Source organism: Heliangelus exortis, chromosome 18, assembly GCF_036169615.1.
Source record: "Heliangelus exortis chromosome 18, bHelExo1.hap1, whole genome shotgun sequence".
In the NCBI taxonomy this organism is placed as follows: Eukaryota; Metazoa; Chordata; class Aves; order Apodiformes; family Trochilidae; genus Heliangelus; species Heliangelus exortis.
In genome coordinates this window covers 11,356,460-11,377,517 of record NC_092439.1, presented here as the reverse complement: position 1 = coordinate 11,377,517, position 21,058 = coordinate 11,356,460, and the positions used below count along the sequence as shown (strand labels likewise).

At 41.0% G+C, this 21,058-nt stretch overlaps 3 protein-coding genes across 8 annotated transcripts in view; 2 read left to right on the top strand and 1 right to left on the bottom strand.

Moving 5' to 3' along the window:
• The window catches only part of ABCC8 (ATP binding cassette subfamily C member 8), a 65,426-nt gene extending 64,174 nt beyond the window's left edge, over positions 1–1,252 (top strand). For all 6 annotated transcript variants that reach the window (XM_071762360.1, XM_071762359.1, XM_071762358.1 and 3 more), the window contains one exon: positions 635–1,252. In XM_071762360.1, the coding sequence (XP_071618461.1) occupies positions 635–772 (138 nt within the window). In that variant the 3' untranslated portion in view covers positions 773–1,252. The remainder of the gene's footprint in view (positions 1–634) is intronic.
• Positions 1,253–5,864: 4,612 nt separating this feature from the next.
• KCNJ11 (potassium inwardly rectifying channel subfamily J member 11) lies at positions 5,865–18,265 on the top strand. Its single transcript, XM_071762384.1, has 2 exons — positions 5,865–7,374; positions 11,598–18,265. The coding sequence occupies exon 1, from the start codon at positions 6,064–6,066 to the stop codon at positions 7,264–7,266; it is 1,203 nt and encodes a 400-aa protein (XP_071618485.1). The 5' UTR covers positions 5,865–6,063; the 3' UTR covers positions 7,267–7,374; positions 11,598–18,265.
• Positions 16,303–21,058, bottom strand: part of NUCB2 (nucleobindin 2) — a 19,993-nt gene continuing 15,237 nt past the window's right edge. Inside the window, exon 13 of the mRNA XM_071762383.1 lies at positions 16,303–20,155. Coding sequence (XP_071618484.1) covers positions 20,043–20,155 — 113 coding nt within the window. The 3' untranslated portion in view covers positions 16,303–20,042. The remainder of the gene's footprint in view (positions 20,156–21,058) is intronic.

Genomic DNA, 21,058 nt, shown 5'->3' with positions numbered 1-21,058 from the left:
CTCTTCTGCCTGGAAGAAGGACAACATAAGGACATGTGAGGTCTGCAAAATCACAAGGCAAGGGGGAAGAGGCATCAGATGAAGTTCACAGTAGCAAGGCCCAGAGCACACAGAAGGGAATTCTTGTTCATACAGTTGGGATCAGGCCTGGAAAAACCCTTTTTCCAATTAAAAGTTTGCAAGAAAATGTTTATGGAAGCTCAAAGGGTCTTAAAAGAGAGACCTAATCAGTTTTACAAACAGACAAACAACACCACGCTCCAGAACCCCCATGATGTAGATCTAGTCCAGGACTGGCACAGCACTCTAATGCATCAGACCACACTCATGTGCCCTTCTTCCACTCTTCCTGACCACCTTCCTGTGACAATGTGTGGTGGCAGAATTGCAGGCAAGGGACATCACAGTATGAACTTGTGTGTGATTCTGTGACTCAAGTACCTTTGTGTAATTAAGGTACTTAAACATCCATGTAGCTCTTGGTCTGTATATTTATCTACAATATTTGCAGAGTAAATTAGGATTAAAAGTAGGATAAGTAGCCTAAATCAAATTTGAACTTTAAAGGAAAATTAACTTCTGGAAGTCTGTCTTATAATATATTCACTGAACTGGCATGTTTGGGTTTTTTCAGCACCGTGTACACACAATCCTCAATGCAGACTTGGTTATTGTCATGAAGAGAGGGGTTATTTTGGAATATGACAAGCCTGAGGTTCTGCTGGAACAAGAAGACAGTGTCTTTGCCTCTTTCGTACAAGCAGATAAGTAATAAAAATAAATGAAAGATTTTAAAATGGAATTGTATTATTTTCTTAAAATGTAAGATACCTGTAAATAAGTGTTATTTCATAATAAATTGAGATTTTAATTTTTAATAAAAAGAGCAAGTTTTCTCCATCTGAAGCATTAATGAATTATCCATGTACTTTCCCTTTTTTTTTGTATACTAGTCTTCTTTTTATTTGCTACCAAAGATCCATGAAATATAGGTGGAAAAAAAAAATACATGGGTGAAATATATGGCAGAGTACACATCAAACAGCCAGCCAGCATGGAGTTTTTATGTAACTCATTTTATTAATGTTGTTTTTTATGTGTCATTGCCCTACTGTAGATAATGCTCATGAATGAGCTAATGCAGAAGAAAAAATTATATACCAAAGGTATTTCTCAAAAACTTGTATATCTTTTAATCATATGACTGTAAATCTTTAATATCTAAATATAAAATCTATAAAACTTTTTTTTATATTGTGTCTTATTCATAGTGTCTTTGTCTCTTGGTCTCTTCTTTAATACCTTTTAGAAATTAATAAGCTGATTCTTTTAGTCTTTTTTCATCTTAGGCAGTTTCACCTCCACCTGTGAGGAAGCTGTGAGAAGGCAGGTTGTTTAATCAGTGTTTATGCAGTGTTTTATCAGTGTTTAATGCACACTGTTTCCAGACCAGTACAGACATACTAATTCATCTTGAAATTGTACTTACAAATGTGGTAAAGAGTATAAACCCTTCACTGTAGCTCAGAACCGGGACAGCTTGTCTAATTGTCTCCTAGTCTTGTGTATTTCACCCACTGTCACACTGTTTCGAGATTCACTTGATCCTTGCAAAAAAAAACCAAACCAAACCAAAAAAAACCCCAAAACATTCTTAGATGCATACATGCTACATGCTACAAGATAACCCTGAAATGATCCTAATTTGGGTGAACAACTGCTTATCCTTGCCCTGTCTATTGATTGTGACAGTCATTCACGGACTCACTAATTGCTAGGGATTAAAACATCAATGACCCAGTGAAAACATGCAATGAATTTTTCACCATTATTCTTTTAGTAATAACTTTGGCTTTATATTCATTTTTGTCCTCTTCCCCTTTTTTAAGAATTTCTGGCACTTGGGAAAAGTCCCTTTTTTTTCCTTTTTAATCTCCTTAGCCTGCTCTATTAATTTGGAATCTGTTTTTTAAAAGCTTTATTTTCTAGAAAAAGAAATCTCAGTGTTCTCATGGAATATGTTACATTTTTAATGCATTACTTCTAGCACTTCAGCAGTGGAAGGAAAACTGAAGAACTGTTTCTGCTATTTAAGTTGTCTTACCAGCTCTAGAGCAGAGGATTTGCAGCATCTCCCTGCTACTACTTGTGCAGTGCCTAAGGGTGTTAAACTGAGGCCAGGGAATATACAACCAATGAGAAAGTGTAGGATAAAAAACAGTACAAGTGCAGAGGAAAGACATGAGTTCTGTCATTGCATACTACAACTAGGTTCCCTGTGCTTTTAGTAAAGTGCCTAAGATTTGACACTGCAATTTGAACTAGCTCCTATTCCACAAGCTTCTAAATATGTGTGAACAGGGAGAGCTCTTAGCTACCACTTGGACAAACTACACATTTCCTCAGCACATTTTATCTTGTTTGTTTTTTTTTGTTTTGTTGTGTTGGTTTTTGGGTTTTATTTTTATATGGGGCCAAGTCCCAGGGAGTTTCTGCCTCCTCTATCCAAAGGGCAAGAGCCCCAACAGTGACCCAAAGCAGTACTGAAGAAAATTATTCTGTGGTGGGAGGCTCACTGCTATTATCTGAGTCATTAAACCTGTAGCCTCAAGATAGGCTTTCCAGAAGTTGCTATTGAATTAGGCTGGCAAATGTATTTTGTATGGCAATGAAGCATTAGTAAGCCAAATGCTGAACTAAAATGGGTGCAAGATAGCCCCAGAGCAGCCTTGTCCAGACTTTCATTTCTCCTTTGGGATAAAACTTAGCTCAGTCCTTGAATATGTTAGTGAATCGGCTGCTCATGGAGATGTAACCAGGGTTTGATTTATTTTGTTTGCTCTCTATAAATGTTCCCATTATACAAAAACCTTCTTAGCATTTATCTTCTTCTTTCAGCATGGCCATTTCACCCTGTTCCACTTATTTCCAAGGGAACTCTGTTTACTTATAAGGTCAGGAAGCACAGCTGCATTAGCCCTCTTCCCACCTCTGCTCATGCCTTCCCCTGTGGCTTTAACCAACTCCAATGTCTTTCCTCCTGCCTACCCACTCATCCAGCAAGGTGATTTGTGAGGTTAATTCATGTTAGGCTAATGCTGTAGTCTTTGAAAGGTCTGCTACTAAAAGCAGACTAATACCATGGTGCCAACTGCATTTTAATTTAACAGTTATACTTCTTTGATAACCACTAAAATTAGGTTAAGTCAGGGCAGGGAGCAGTTTTAAAATGTAAAACCTATTTGCAGGTGAAAAAAAGTTAACTGTTCATGATTCAAAACCACAGAGTGGAATTGTTTGTTCCTGTGAGCCCAATTTGTTCAGCAGCTCTTAGCACAAATATGTTGGCTCACTCAGAAGATCTGTCACTTCTTTTCTTTCAAGTATCTGTCACTTGATCCACAAAGACAGAGCTTCTTTTAATTCTGCTGCTGAAATTCTTCAGCAGCAGCCACTTGCTTTGTTGTCCCTTCTCAGCCAAGAGCTCAGAAGTGAAGGAAAAGAAATGGCATAACAAAGAGCAGAAGTGGAAACAAAGAAATGCATTTCTAGCTCTATAGAGCTCATCGTTCCTAAAACCAATATGGGGAGCACATTCATGCAGCACTTGCTGTGGTAGGCTCCACGGGTCATTCTTAGCACCAGACTGTGAAACAGTTTATCTTTTCCTTTAAAATTCACGTTTGTTTTTTCATTCTACATTCATGTAGCTACCGCCCCCTGGAGGAAAAGGTACAGAATAAGATAACGGTTAGAAAAGACTAAGGAAAAACGGCATTAAACGCATGGCTGCCTCTTGAATGCCTATTCCCATTTCTGCAGAAGAGTGTGGAATATTACCAGTGAATACTGCATGATATTATAGAGCCTCTTCATGCTCACTTCAAAATTATGGAAGAAACTATGAGCTGCCATCAGCAGAAGGAATATGTTTTTGACAAGTAAATCTTTAAATTACTTCATTTGTTTGAGTTTGTTTTTAAAAGTTTAGAAAGAAGAGTATAAAAGTTACAATGTTTTTAAAGATAAATTGTATATAAAATCATTTACTTGGCAAAGTAAAAGTGTAGGTGCAGAAGATATTCACAGCAAGCACACAAAAAAGGTTTAGGAAAGGACAGTATCTTTGGCTAAGCTCAGCCAGGTGGCAGGGCACCTTACTGTCATTTTAATTTATCAAAGCAACAAGAAAGGCAATCTAGAAAAAGAGAAAGCATGGAGTATTGGGAAACTGACCCCTCCAGAAGGAATGGGTGTATCCAGGGAGATAAAACTATTCACACATATAAAGTACATAAGAGTCTGAAGTAGTAGTAATCATTTAATAACAAGACCTATAACAACTGATCAAAGAGCTCAGAGTGATTACTTAAACATACTACTCTGAAATCCCTAGGTAGGTCACATTAAGTAGCTGGAGGTGGTGAAAGTCAACTTCAGCCCTAGCTGGCTGGCTCCCAACCATCAAGTGGGCAATTGCTCTGCACAGGCAATCAATGCCAATAACCTCTTACAGTGCATACCAAAGCACATCGAGCCACAACTGGAGGCAAAGTTCATAGACACATACAATTAGAAAAATATAATCATAAATCCACCAGCATTAAAGAAAAAACTCTTATCCAAACTACCCTGGGGTGTTTTAGCAACTCTACAACTTTGGTGTCTAAACTGACATAGAAACAAAATCCTTAAAACAGAGTCGGTAAACACATGAATGATAATATTGCTATTTAAACAGTGGAGCAGTCACAACAGAATGTTTCTAACTAATGCATCCTGCCACAAAGATACATCATTGTACACATGCACTCAGACATCCTCCTGACACGCACACAGGTTCTCACTTCCTGCTCCCTTTTGTCATCTCTTCTGGTGAATTTGAGGTCTGTCTGGAAGTTCATGTCACTGTGGGTTACCCATTTGTGGATGGATCACTTGTTTGCAACATTTACTGCTGTTTGGACTGCAGGCATTTTCCTGAGCAGTCACAGCTGAAATAATTTCATGAGCTTCTTATTTCAGAAAAGCCTCCCTTAGTCAAGACCAAATAACTGGAGCAAATTTTGTAAGGGGGGAAGCCTCTAGTTCCAAGCCCCTGTTTAACCATTATGTCCTTGGACTTGGCCTCTTAACACAAATTTCCTGCCACTGCCTGCCTGATTTACTGGATGAATGCTTTCCTCCTACTTACAGGAAGATGCATAGCTCAATTTCTGAACTGGTTGGGATTATTTTTTTTAAGATCTCTTTAAAAAAAAATCCCCAGCACCATCTTGTTTTTGTATCACAGAATAATTGCCCGACCTGAAGCCACACCATCCCATGAAGCTGTTAATGGAGGCCAAACGCTGGCAGCAAACCCAGACTCGAACAAATATTTACAGAGAGTGACGCTGGGGACAGGGGATCGCTCACACCAGCACAGCCCGAACCCGACCTCTCTTTCCTCCTCAGGGAACCAAAAAACCCCAACAAGCAAACAAACAAACAAACAAACAAAAAATCCAACAAACCCAAATCTGATGTAAAAAGGCAAAGAAACGCACCCAGCGCTGACCAGGGAGCAGCAATTCAGGACTCTGCCGTTCCCCCCTTCCCTTTCCTTCCCTTCCTTTCCCACAGGGCGACGCTGAGGAGCGGCGCCCAACGGTTTTTCGTCGCCTTCCGTTGCGCCCGTTGCTCAGCGGCCGTTAGGCGGAGGCGCGCGCGGCTCCTCCGCGCACAGACACGCGCGCGCGCGCAAACGCCTCAGCTCTTCTTGCTCCTCTCACTCGGGTTCGCCTGCGGACCGGTACCGGCTCCGGGAACCGCAATACCGAGGCCGGGAGCAGCCGGGGCCGGGCTCGGCTGCTCCCGGCCTCGGCGGCGCCGCCTGGTGGCCACCGAAGGCCCTTCCACCTCCTCTCCGCCACGCTGCCGGGGCCGGCTCCGGCGGGGGCTGCGGCGGCGCCGTACACCCGCTCGGCCCCCGCGGCGCGGCCGTCCTCCCCTCACTCCCGCCTCCGGCGGAGCGGCGGCTGCATGGGGTGGTGCTGAGCGGCGGAGCGGCGGAACGGAGCCATGCTGTCGAGGAAGGGGATCATCCCCGAGGAATACGTGCTGACCCGGCTGGCGGAGGATGTGCCGGATCATGCCCGGTATCGCGCCCGGGAGAGGCGGGCGCGTTTTGTGGGCAAGAACGGTGCCTGCAACGTGGCCCATAAAAACATCCGGGAGCAGGGACGTTTCCTCCAGGACGTCTTCACCACCCTGGTGGACCTCAAGTGGCCCCACACGCTGCTCATCTTCACCATGTCCTTCCTCTGCAGCTGGTTGCTCTTTGGCATGATCTGGTGGCTCATCGCCTTCGCCCACGGAGACCTGGACCACAGCACCCGGCTGCAGCGTGATCTGGGAGAGGGGGTGGCGGGGGGCCCTGACACCTTTGTGCCCTGCGTGACCAGCATCCACTCCTTCACCTCTGCCTTCCTCTTCTCCATCGAGGTGCAGGTGACTATTGGCTTCGGGGGACGCATGGTGACGGAGGAGTGCCCGGCTGCCATCCTGGTCCTGATCGTGCAGAACATCGTGGGGCTGGTGATCAACGCCATCATGCTGGGCTGCATCTTCATGAAGACCTCGCAGGCCCACCGCCGGGCTGAGACCCTCATCTTCAGCAAGCACGCGGTCATCGCCCTGCGGGAAGGGAAGCTCTGCTTCATGCTGCGGGTGGGTGACCTCCGGAAGAGCATGATCATCAGCGCCACCATCCGCATGCAGGTGGTGAAGAAGACTGCCAGCCTGGAGGGGGAGGTGGTGCCCCTCAACCAGATTGACATCCAGATGGAGAACCCTGTGGGGGGCAACAGCATCTTTCTTGTTTCCCCACTCATCATCTACCACGTGATAGACAAGAACAGCCCCCTCTACGACATCTCCCCCCTGAACCTTCACCACCACGAGGACCTGGAGATCATTGTCATCTTGGAAGGGGTGGTGGAGACCACTGGCATCACCACTCAAGCCAGAACCTCCTACCTGGCAGATGAAATCCTCTGGGGCCAAAGGTTTGTACCCATCGTGGCAGAGGAAGATGGGCGATACTCTGTGGACTATTCTAAATTTGGTAACACGGTGAAAGTTCCCACCCCTTCATGCACTGCTAGGCAGCTGGAGGAGGACAAAAGCATTATGGACACCATGCCATTGTCCCCTAAAGGCACAATAAGGAAGAGGTCTGTCAAGCTAAAGCCCAAGTTTACCATAAGCGAAGAGCCTTCCTGATGCCTTATGACTGGGAAACTCAGTTAGGGCTTTGTGTCAGAGATCTCATAAACTCAAAACACTGAGGTGGCCTCTTACTTTTTTTTTAATTCAGGTTGGTAGCACAAGGTATGTTCTGGTGTTATTTCTTGTGGGATAAATCTAAAGCTAATTATATATTTTTTAAAGGTGTGTGAGATTTCCAGCAGCACTTGGAATAGAAAGATCATGGTCTGCAGCTTTAAATTTCAATTCAGACTGTCCTATTTAATTGCACGATCATTTTGCATTGATTAATCTGCAGGTAATGACATTTTCTTAAAAAAAATAGATGTATATTTCTCTTCAGAGTTTTCAGTAATTAGGGTCTTGCAGTGTCCTAGAGTCAGTAGTTTTTAACTGTTTGGGTTTTTTTCTAAATTGAACAGTCAATATAGGAAAACAAAATATTAATAATTAATAAAGTAGGCTGGATTTAAATTATAGCAGAAAGGTCAGGCAGTGTTATGTATGACACAAGACCAGATCTCAAAGTGTCTGTGTATTATACTCTGTGTCTCAAAGAAATTAACTGACAGCTTTGCTTCATCCATATTGTATTTTATGGAGCCAGTCCTACCACATGCAATATGAAATGTATTTGAATATTTACTTTTGTTTATTTTAAAACCCTTGCAAAATAAACCATTCAGGAATACCTTTTTGGACTCTACATTTCTGGATAGCAAGCAATGCTTTGCCTTTAAAGATAGTAGCAGCTAGTGTACTACTGAAATTAATTCTAAATAGGAAGAATTCTGCATTCTAATTGTCTAAATGAACAGAAGCAACATCTTCCCCACAGAGCTACATGGCAATAAGCAGTAAAAAAATAAATCTCTCTCTTAGGTCAGAATGAATTCTGTTAGATAATCAGGGAATATAAATAGAATTAGATATTTTAAATGAAAGGGCAGTGCTGAATGCTGAAATTATAAATGCATGCAGTAAGCAAAACTTTTCAGTCCTTTCCCTTTTGTAAAAGAAGCAAAGATTTTTGTGCTTAGGGAGAAGAGGGATACGTAAGACAGTGTGGTCACTTCTGGGATGCTGTGTCATAAAACATATGCCTGCTGAGGAAATTATTCCCTTTCCATTTACATCCTGATCTCCCTGCACAGCCAGTGCTGGCCTTGTTTTTTTCACTAAATTCAAGATCTGATATTTACCAGCAAATACAAAGTAGCCATGTTCACCCCCTCAGTTCCAGCGTAACAGCAGGAGCCATCCCCTTAGCACACTCCTGCAAATCCTCTGGGGATATTGGTACCCCCAGTGATTCTGTTTCTATGCAGGGTTATTAGGAGACAGCAGCAGTATTAACTGCAGAGTGCTCTTTACAGGGCAAACTGCCACTCCAGTATAAAAAGGTTGTATTGTCCATGTAAAACCTCTACAGGCATTTCAGAGCTGGTCCAACACCTGGCTACACAAGCTGCAAGGTTCCTTTCAAACTTAACTATTCAAAGAGGTTACAGTATCAATTCTTGCATGTTATGTAGCTCACAGCAGACACCTGAACTTGTTTGTGTGGCAATATTAGGGCAATTTTTGGTGCATTGTCAGCGTAACAGTATGAAAAACTCATTCAAAACTGTTACAGAACTTCCATATTGACTACAGAATATTTTCAGCCATCTATAATGAAATTAAATAATGTTTGCATATAACAAGAGGTTGTTTTAAAATTATAAAATAGTAGTTATGTTTTCAATAATTATGTATTTCAGTCTTCTGAAATACGTAATCAGCATTATGAGACTGCAAGTTAAAAGACTAAATGCCTACTCAGTTTCCAAGTTCACAATTCACCAATATCATTCTGTGAATAGCTCTAAAAATGTGGTATGTGTTTCACAGTGAAAAAGACAGTCAAAATAGCATTAACAAATAGTCATAAAAGGAAATTTGGAAATTTGTAATCTTAAGAAATCCAATTTTTTAAAATAGGGAATAGTTAAATAATTACATTTCTTCTGTAATTCTGACTCTAATTGTCACATTATTTTCCAGCTTTCCCTTTTACTGCTTCTGTTCCATCAGCCATTGGAAGGGCACTTACAGTAGAGCTATTTGCATCTCAGTGACACCTTTGTTCCCTTGAAAGTTCATTCTTCATTAGTTGCCACAATACTATTGCTCTGTTCTTACAAAAGTCACAGATAAAATATTAGAGTTAGCTTTCCAGTGACTTGAAGCTGTTGGCTTCTCCTTAGCCTCCTTTGTATCTTATTTCAATGTATAAGATATGCCTTTGGGTTCTTGCATAAAACCTCTTCAGCTCTGGTACCATTTTAAAGATCTTGTCAAGATTTGACCTTAATGTGAAACAAACTCAGCAGCACTACCGTGCAACTATTTTCAGAAAGAGATGCAAGCCTCTTTTTTCCTTAGGGAAATCTGTGCTGGAGAGAGGTAGAAAATTCTCTTTGTTCACTGTGAGATGAGCTGGGCTGTGTTCAGGACCATCTTTTAAGTCTCTTCTTTTACAAGAATCTGCCTAATTTTTGAAGTCTTGTAATAAATAGGTATAATAATATGAGGCAGGCAGGATCTGTACTATTAAAAGCACTATATTGGATTACTGAAAAATGTTGGTGATTCTGAATATCAGGATTCTTGTAATTTTTAATTCTTCTGTTCTTTAAACATTTAAAATATTCAGAAGCATTTCAGGGGCAGAGCAAGGAAGAGTAAGTGTATTAATTTATACTAGGGATATTACTTTTTTGTGCAGCTTCTTTGATTTTGTCAGTTACAAAGTATCTGGGAACAATCATCTGAAATTGTTCTCAAAGTGGTACTTGTGCTGACCGCCCCCTCTCTGTAGGAAGGTTCTGAAGAAGGCGGCAATGCTATCAGTTGACAGAGAAAACTCATTCTTAGCAATGAGCATATGCTGTGTTTTCTGTGATTAAAGTCCCAAATGAGTGAGCTTTTCAACTTTTTCCCTCAGCCTACGTCTGCTTTTTGATAGGCGGTATCACAGCTGGGGTCCTGCTGAGCAGCTGGGGGGAGAGGCTGTGGCTCCTTCCCCCTCTACCTCTCCACGTGTCCTCTGCACAGAAACTGAGGTGAAGGAAGGTGGACACTGCATGCTCAGGGTTTGCCCTGGCCGAGGGGAGAACATGGACACAAGATGAGAAGCTGTAGGGTTCATAGCCACCCAGAGCTGAGTTTATGGTGCAGCAGAACCAGCTGTGTCCATGAGAATTGCCTTTCATGGGCTTCAGAGTCTGGAGACCATTATCAGTTTATACTCATAGCTCACACTGTTTAGTGCAGTCAGATTGGGGTTTGTTAAGGTGTTCAGGTGAACAGAAGGATCACGGAGCTTGTTAATTGGCAACAGAGACTGGAGAACACTGAAGTTATATGCCATAGTTTTAAAATAATTGTTGTAACTGCTGGTGATTTCATATTGCATTTCTTTATAAAATTAAGGGATACACATATACAAAATTAGAGTATAACGAGGTTTGACTTTGTGTCTTTATCCCCCAAGGCACGTGGTTAGTATTATAGCAGCAAATATCCTACTTTAGTAGGACTATGTCCCTATAAAATAGCTGCAGACCAGAAGAGGGTCAGAAACACAAAATAAATACATATAAAATCCACAGGTGACACATTGGGAAGACAACATAAAGAAGGAATAAACTGTTTTCTTTTGAAATCCTTTATACCAGCCAAAGGGTGATGATGCTGAGAGATCAGAGACCTGAAAAGTAGATGAGGGGCTGGTATAGAAGTCCTTAGCAAGACCAGGGCTTTCAAGCAAGCATAGATTAGCAACAGAGTCAATGTCAAATTTCAGTCTGCCCTGCAAGGTGAGGCTGCAGCTGGACATGATCAGCATTGCTCAATCCCCTGGGTAAATACTGCTGCTTGTTGAGCAAGGTACAAGTCACAAGAAAACCCTGTTGGAAGCAGTGTTAGGAGGGTTTCATGTCGACTGAGTCTTGTGGTTAGTTATTTATTAGTGGTTAATAATATCAGTCTAATGAATAATTAATAGTTCTTTGAAAACTAAATTTGTTTCTTTATGGTTTCTTTCCTCTTCCTCTGTTTCTTTGTAGCTTGGTCACCTCTAGGGGTATTTATTATAGGTCTGCTAGCACAGATTGTTTTGCTTTGGGATGAAGTATAACAGAGCTTTAGGAAAGAAAGCAGAAGAAAACAAAAAACCTCTGTGAAACTGACAAGCTTACAACTTTCACAGTGATTCATTTTACAGGGCATGGAAGTGTCTATTCCTAAGAACTGGACATTAATAAACCACTGTAGATCATTCCCTGTTGTTTGTTTTGCAGGTCACTGTGGAAGGGAAAGTGATTTAGCTCTTCAGGTTTTGGTTGAGGGAGAAGAGAAGGAGGTTCAAAATCACTGCATTTTAGGGTCCCTGGTTACACCCTTAGCTCTCTCCATGCTCAAAGTCATACTGCAGTTGCCACAAAAAATGGGCAGGATCAGTGCTCTTTGCAGTGCTTGTTCCTGTGTGAGCCTGCATTCATCCAGGCTCAGCTGCCCCATTCCAAGGTGGATATCTCAGACCTCAACTGCCCTGGAAGGCAGTAGAAAAATTCCCACCCATTTCAGTGAATTTTTGGATTGAAGGACACAAATGCCAGCCTGCTGAAAGCATGTGATGCAGGAGAAAGAGGGATTTAATCAGCACTGCAGATTTTACTCAAGCAAATCTACCATGTGGGGTGAGAAGACTTTGTGGAAAGGAGGTCTGGGGTAAGCTGGACCAGAGCAGGAGGTGGGATGCATGCTCAATGTGGCTGGTAACAGTCTAACTGCCTGTACCAAATGACTCAGTGTACTATTTTTGATTGAGCAACAGGAGAAGGATACATGATACAAACCTCCACACCCCCTAAGGAGAACTATTAAAAGAGCAGGAGACATTCTTGAGAGGCTGCAGCTACCACTGCCTCCATCCCTCTCTTAGCACTGCTGGGTGCCTGCAGAGGATGATATGCTGCAGATTTGAATACGCCCAGATTTTAATAGATAATGTGAATTTAAAGAATCATCACAGGGGAATGACTCAGTTTAAAAGTAATTTTCAAAAATCAAAACTTGCAGCCCATCTTCACCACTTGCTCCTGTCATCTTTGTGTCTGAATTATTTATTGAGTTTAAATGCAGATGACAGCTCTATGAGAGGTTTCAGAGGTTTTCTGCAAAGCTGACCAGTCTTAAATAGTCAATCCTGTCTGATCTGGGTAGGGCCCAGCGACCTCATAATGCTCCCTCCACAAAGGAAAGTGTCTCCTCTCTCCTCCCCTCATGAGACCTGGAGCATTCCCTGGCTGGAGGTACCAAACATCCCACCCCATCCATCTGTCCCTGCTGCCATGAGGCTGGTGGGGCCCTGAGCTGGGAGTAGGGCTGCCATGTGCTATGGCAGGAGGTGGGAGACACTTTTTTCCTACCATGCCTGCTCCTTGTTAATTTCCTATTTTTAGAGGTAAATACCTGCACATTGTTTTGCATTTGTGTTTTCTCTGCCCAGGACAGGGCAGGCACAGTGTATAAACAGCACTGTTGTTGTTATAGTCATAATAACATTATTACTGAGCAGAGCTGAGGCACAGAGGTTGAAATAAATACCAGGTGAGCATCAATACCAGCAACAGGAGCCCTTGATTTCAGCAAGCTTCAAATCAGGCCCTGCTGTTCAGTGCTGGGCCTTTAAACCCAAGAGAGCTTCCCAGGGAAGGGAGCTCATTAGCACCAGGATTTCCCTTAGGGTTGGGCAATATTAGGTTAATGTGGCAGGCAGCTGACCCAAATAGTGCCTGATGGGTCCTGTGCTGCAACAGTGATGCTGTTCACAGTGTTCTATGTTGAAAGTTTTCTTCTGCTTCAGTACCTCCTGGGAACTTCTTCCTCTGCCTTGTGAGTAAAAATCTTGGTTTATTCCCTTTTCTCTAGTGTGAGGGAATATGACTTTTGTGCATATTGCATAATACTTTATGCTGAGGGACCTGAATGATTTGAATGCTTCTGTTGTTGTCTGAGATCAGTTTGTTTTCTTTGCCAAGTACCTGAAAGGAGGCTGTAGTGAGGTGGGTGTTGGTCTCTTTTTCCAAATAACAACGGATAGGATGAGACAGGAAGGTTCTCTTCCTTCCAGATACCCAGCACCAAAGTATCACATCCATGCTAGGCTTGGGGTGTGCAGTAATGCTCTTTATCTTCAAAGTGGTAACTGCTTCTTGGAGAGATGGACTACAGTCTTTGATTTTATTTTGAGAAGAGAGTAAGGGTCTTGGTGTTATGGTGGCTGAGTGGTTTGTGTTCTACTATTAAAATTATAATTATCACATCTTACTGGTGTCCTGTAACACTAAATAGCTACCTGAAGAGACAATAAATACAGGACTCCCTGTCTGCTTTTTCCCTTTGTTTGGACTTGGCCTTGAGCAGGCCCAATGTGAAACTATCATTCAAAAACCTTCTCTGTGTCTCTCTCAACCTCTTTAATTTTATTTTAAATACTCTGATACTGTAATAACATGGAGATCTAATTAAACCTATGCATCACAGCAGATGACTGACTGGTTACTTTTCTTGTAGATGAGCTGTTCTTTATGTGCAGTAAGCAGCATAACATTGAACACAGACAAATAAATTTAGAGATACAGGGACACCGATCAAAAACTTTAGGTGTGCCTTGATGATAACATCCTGTTCCTTTACCCTAGTACTGATTTTTAGCATCATGATTTTTATCAGTTTGCTTGTCTATTCATTGGTGAGAGTGCTTTCCAGGGAGCTTCAGAGATGGAATGAACCAGCATCCCTGAGCTGGCTCTGATATGTGCTATTGTACCTTTAGAATTCCTATGAGAGAAAAAAATTGATATAAACCTAATTATCTACCTCCAAAGAAGCTGTTCCTTGTGCACTATCAGGAGTGAAAATGAGTTGCTATCTATATAAACCCGTGTCCTCCAGCTATATTTTTGGCAGAAATAGAGCAGTGTGCCTGTTCAAATTTCACTAACATGTAGAATCTGGGAGGACTGGAGTTTCCAGATATAAAGGTAAAGAGTGTCTTTTCCTGCTCACTATCTTGGGGTTTAAACACCAAGTGATTCTTATACTGTTGTTGTCCAATTGTGGTATACTGTGCTTGGACATCAATACAGAGGTGTCTGTATTCAGATCATTTGCACTTTCAGGTTCTCTTCCAAAAGGAAACAGCATAATGTAAGAAATGCCTTCTTGTGAATGAAAAAAAAAAGCCCTTTTGAAATATGGCAGCTGTTTTTTTGATTTTGAAGGATCATGCCATTTTCAACATCCTATTTTATTATGCCACAATTCTACTTAATTAGCTTTAAAAATATTAAGTAATCCTTGCCTCAGACTCCCTCTAGTGAAGAAAGAGTATGCAACTATCTGTGCTGATGTGAAACGGGTGTGTGCTGTGATAGATGTGCTGTCATTTCTCCAGGGTACTTAAATGCACTGGCAAGGTCTGCACAGGCTGTAGAATAGGCATGGGCTCAGGACATTCACCCATAGCTACTGCAATATATGGTGTCTTTCTGTGACTGTAAAAATTTCCACATATAAAGTTTGCCAGGGACACTACCCCAAGGTTGAATAACTCATCCTCTCCTACCAGGTGGGCTCTGGATTCAGGCAGTGGGGTGGTAGCTCAGTGTGATGCCCAGTGGGTGAGGAGGGCTCCCACAAAAAGATGGTGGGAGAGTTTGAAATGAGGTATCAGAGAGGAAACACTGTGTGTTGTATGCACCAGCACCCTTGGGAACACAGAACTGGCCCTATGGGCAGTTTCTCAGAGGATCCCAGATGTGAGCTATAATGCATTTATGAAATATTCATTTGAGTAAGTGCAAATCATTTGCAACAGAGACTGAAAAGCAGTCTAAGAGCTGCTTGAATTGACGGAAAAGGTGCAAAGCATGGAGAGGTCAGCTTCCTAGTGTGGCTCTGTCTCTGCATTTGTTACTGAAAAATACCCACGTTGTTATTGTACTTCACTACACAACCAAGTCTGGTACTTAGCACAGTACTGGATAGTATACTGCAGAAAGTGTTACTCTTGCATACAAAGTGTTTCTGCTAAAATCAACTTCCAGAAAACATCAGAGTTAACTGCAGGTGGCTTTGCTATTTGCTGTTTGTGTGTAAATAATAGGACTGAAACAAGTTCCCTGTTTCCCTACAATGTAAAAAACCCTCAAAGTTCATTTTTAGATATGTAACTAAGTACAGTCAATGTTGCTATTTTCATATCTCATTTCACTGCTTTAGTTCAACTACCTCTTAATTTCATTAAGTAACAGATACTTGATATATAAACAAGTACTTCTGGAGGCAGCCCCAGTGACAGCTCCCTACATCTGCTACCTACTTTTGCCTGAATTGAAAAGGACACTCTATAGGTTCACTGTTTTTTGCAAAATGCCTCCATGCATACATTTTTTTCTTAAGTTGCATTAACAAAATGGCAGGCATGTGGCTGGATATGGCATCACATCCAGTGGATCTCCTGGAAAAACATTGCCACAGCCATTCTGACACCCAGAAATGGCTCACATCTTGCTTTGAAGGCAAAATCCATCAACGAAGATAAAGCAATCTGTAGCAAAATCTGTTACTAAACCTGTGGGTGCTTCACCTACTCTGACATTTGTTTTGAACTTGAACAAGTCAGCAGGGTATGTGGTGATGTCAAGAGTTTGTAATGCTGTTGCAGAAGCATTTTAATTAGTTGGGATTGTATTTTTATGAATATAGAAAATTGAGCATTCAGGTGCCTAATTAGTGAACAGCTATTCCAGTGAGGAAGCTGGTGCCAGGGAATGACACAAGATACTTATTTTTTATAAAATTTTTTGCATCTTTCCAGAATGCAGAAAGTAGAGGGCAAACAGAAGGAGCCTCTAAGCAGAAATACAAAGTTATGCACACAGACAAGAGCCAAATCTGCCTCTTTCCCACCCGCTTAAAATAAAACACAGACATCTGTTACTGCGCGGAGTTTCAGTTTAATCCAGTTAAAAACTAATCTATACAAAGTACGGATCGGGGCTTTTTTTCCCCTCCTATATATATTGCACTGGAGGATATGAATTTGTACAACATTGACCAAATCTTACCCCATCATTATCCCAACAATATCCCAGCCAAGTACAAAACTGAATCTCTGCACCTTTGTCTTGGAACTGGTGTCTATATGAAGTTACATCATCTCGTAATCACCTCCCAAATGAAAAGCTGAGTACAGGGGAAAGCATTGCTGCCCATATTCCAGTCCCTTATTTATCTGTGATTATAACTTTCTATTCTTGCACTTAGCTGTAAGCTTAGTTTAATTTTTTTTTTTTTCCAACTTTGAAAAGCTCCTGAGAAATCAGTACCAGGGCAGAAACATGCTTTTAGTGGCCAATACTTTCAGCCTCTTTTAGGGAAGAGAGAAACCAATTAAAATAAATCATCAGCATCAAAATCAACACACACAAAAAAAGATTAAAGATATACTAAACAGTTCAGGTGTAAGCATGATTTCAGCACACTACAGATGTTCCCTACAGTGAGAACTTATTTAAACCACATTTCAGAACTGATCCACAAAAATAATTTTGTGACTTTATTACACTCAGATGGAAACCTTTCTTAGTCTGGGCCTGAAGAGTGACACTGAGATGGACAGCATTGGTCAACATTGTCCACTGACAGATCACATCTAGCAGGCCATCTTTTCAAAGAATATCTGCTCAGACCTTGCTGTCTTTATTGACACGTGAAATAAATACCCATGAATAAGAGATACTGAACTACCTGGACAAGTGTTAAGTTATAACTTGGGCTCTCATCTCAGAAACATTCAGGCAACAAGTGTAAGGTGTGTTCAGTAAGTGTTATTGAGGACTGAGGCTTTGACTTCTACATAATTTAGGGCAAATAATTGTCAGCTTGACTAAACCTTGATTATTGACTAAACCTTGATTATTGACTAAACCTTGATTATTGCTAAGAGATAAAATCTGATCACCAGTTTTAAGGTTTATAAATCTGCCTGTTTCAACTTTTAAGAAATGAACAGCAAGTCTATAGTATAATGCTAAACTGCAAACCAACTTATTAAATTAAGTGACAAGAACAACACAGGTATCAGCAACTGAAGGAAAGCTGGACATTTTCACAGCTCAGTGGCTACCTGAAATGCAGAATAAAGAACTTTTGCTAATGCTAACTCATGATGAACCAAGTGAAAACTCTGGCTGCTCCCAGATGGCTGCTTCAGTCACCACTGACAGGACACTGTGGTGAGCAGAAGCTAAGTCCAGCACCCTAGTTACAATTCTTCACAAAACTCTGGATGTTCCAAAGTAAATGGGATAAGGGGATGTAATGCCCATCTCCAACAGCAGGGAGAGTCAGGATCTTATGATCAAAACTTAAAGAGGCTGCACTGAAGACAAAGCTTGAGCATGGTGTTACAAAGCATGGCATTACATACGTGTCACTAAGGAGGAGGATGTAGCATGGAGGAATGATCTGTATGGTAGAAATGCCTTCACACAAAGTCCTTGATTGTCTACCAGCATCTGTGGTTCTATCTGTCAACTTTCATGTGTGATGGGGGAGTACACAGACACCTCTCCTCACCTTTTCCATGATGTTTGAATAATTTCCCCTTTTTTTCCCCTCCTCACTCTGTTGCCCATTATCAGGCTACAACCACAAAGCCATGGATGTGCACTGAGGAACTGCTTTAGGCTGGATGCAGCTGTAACTCTGTCTGGGTCTTTTCAGCTAACAGATGAAGCTGTTGAAAGGTATTTTAGTCTTCTGACAAGGACATAATGAAACTGATGTTAAAATTGCATGGAAATGATGAGCAGCAGAGACACTGGTTTTAGAAACAAAAGTGAAATGTTAACCACTTGCATGGAGAACAAAAAAAAAAAAAAAAAACAGGGAAAAAGACAATAAACAAGGAAAAGTCAAATTGTTTGAGTGGTATAAATGAAGGAAATGTGATTGTGACATTACAACTAACAAGATGAAAGACATAAGGAAACCTAACCTGTTCCAGCAGTAACTTCTGCTACAGAGTGTGGAGAACAATATGCTCTGGCCTGGTGAAAGAGGCCTTACACTTAGAAGGAATATGCCTGGTTTCTATCAATCAAAGTTTGTCAGAGGGCAAAAATTCCCAAATATAAATATGAAATGTTAGTAACTGCCTCTTGCCTTGTTTAGTTTGCCTAAAATATTCAAGTCTTATTCTGAAAGAAACATCTTTCTATAATAGAGGCTTGCCTCTGGTTCTTTCCATAAAACCCAAGTGACCTCCCTTAGTGACACTGTCAGCAGTGAGCCACAAAACAGGAAGGAAATGCAAGTGGTGCTTGCCAAGGTGTGTGTGTTAGCAGTTCAAAGCCAGCATTATACAATCATCACAATCCATGTTTAAAAAAACCCACAAAAGCCTTGCAAACAAAAAACCACCCAAACTGGGTTTACACTTTAGGATGCTTTCAGTCTGTAATGAATGAAAAGCAAGAAAAATCACTCAACATTTCAACATTATAGTGAAACCCACAGGAAAATCAACTTTTTGTTGAAAAATCTTGGCTTACAATATTAGGGATCTATCCTGTTTCAATAGCAAGATAATACAATCAAGTAGCACCCCAGTTTCATCACTTCATAAACTTACACCAACTGCTGAAATACTAGCAAGAGTTCATAGTGAGACTCTTAACTATTCAAATATTCATGTCTGACAAGAGCTTTCTGAAGCACATGGTGCATTTTGAAAAACCTGGTATTATCACAGGAGGTAGGATAATTTCTACAGAAAAAGACAAGGAGTCTTGTTCTGTTTTGCACAATATTTTCATTAAAAAAAAAAAAGCTTACTTAACATGCAAAATTTTGACATCAGCTGGCACCTGATGAAAGAAACAGGGACAAAAGTACTATCCCAACAGCCAGTTGAGTATTCAGTTGCTACACAGAATTAATCTCAACAAGGAGGACAGTTCAGATCAATGCACCAGAAGTATATTCCTTTTGAAAGCTTACAGTGAAATTCTTAGGTTTCTGTAAACATGGAAAATGTTCACTGTTCCATATAATTGTTTGCTGTGTTTAGATTTTAGAAAGTGCAAATTTTGTGATTAAGGATTAGAAGCTTGATTTTTATTTGGTCTCAAAGATGAAAGGGTTTGGTAGTGCTGGAAATGGTAGGCCTTTATCTATGGTCTTCATTTCTCCATATTTTGCTTCTCTGCATTTCTGGAAAGAGTTTCTACAAAACCTGGACCTAACTGACATTCAGGCCAGTTCTTTGCTTCCTCTTTGAGAATGATTCCCACTTGTGCCTAAACACAGAATGAGAGACATCTCCTCCCTTTTGGTAAGAGAGGAGATCAACAGCTCAGTCCCCTAGCCATAAAAACCTTTATAATTAATAGTTGCCCTAATTCCCTTCTCCACTCTAAATTATCACCTTGTTGTGTTTCTCATTGATACACGGGAGAGAAAATAAATTATTGATTGAAATCCAATTGATAATTCATCTCTAACATTCCCAATGATTTTATAGTATGGGGAAGAAGGAGTTCATGTTCCACTCTGATTTCCTGATTGCCCTTTCCTCCCCACTTCCCTCTGCCCACCCCACCCACCCACCCCCCCCCAAAAAAAAAAAAAAAAAAAAAAAAGATGATGCTATAAATTTGAGGCACAAGTGGTTAAGGGTGAACTTGATCAGTTCTAGAAGCTGGTTCTGGGACATGTCCTGGTGGTAAAGGCTGACCACCTCCTGCAGGATGTTCTGGTGCATCTCCAACTTTATGTTCCCCAGCTGTAAAACAAGAATAAAACCATTTGTAACTTTGTGTAGGAACATTCAAACACAACTTTCTAGTTTTTGCGTTATAAGTGGAATCAAGAATTTTGTATGTGACCAACAGTGATCTCAGATTGAGATTACCCAATAGAAAAAAACCTAAATTGATACTGAAATGTCTTAACTTCACAGAACTAAGTGGCTTAGGGATACTTCAGAGTACTCAACAAAGTGAGGTGTAATCACTGAATATAGAATTTAAGGTTTAAAATCCCATTGCTGAGTCTGCAGGAGGAGTTCAGATCTTACAATATTCAAAAGGCTGCCTGGATATAATCTGAAACCTTATGTTTGAGTTGAGTGTCCAGAAGTTCTTGAGCCCTACTGCTAATGTTAGCACATGAACAAGGAAGCCAATGCAGCCATATAAAAATGTTTCAGCCTTTTTGAAGTGGAATAAAAATGTAAATTACTACATATGGCAGAGTGGAGCTGTTGTGAAGCCCCAGAAAAACATGGGCAATGTGTTATGGACAAAAAGTGCTAATATATACCTAACCATTTTTTTGCCACCAATAAGCAAGTGTAATTGTTTATTATGACACTATCTTCTGAGAGGGTTGAAGCAATTGATTGTTAACTCTGTTTAAAACTAACATCTCCTGTTATGTCCTGTCTGATGGTAAACTGGCCAGAGGACAGGTCTGCTGAAAGTGTTTAAATACTTGGCTTTGCTCTGCAGACTGAGACAGGTAATGCTGCACAGAACATCAGGCAGACCTGGGCATTTGTACATCTCAGTTCTTCTCTGGAGGCTGAGAAAGACTTGATATCCCAGATCTCAATATTTTTTAACTGATGGGCACAACCCAGTCCTTCTTCTCTGCCCATTTAATGCCTTCAGTTAGAACTCTTTTT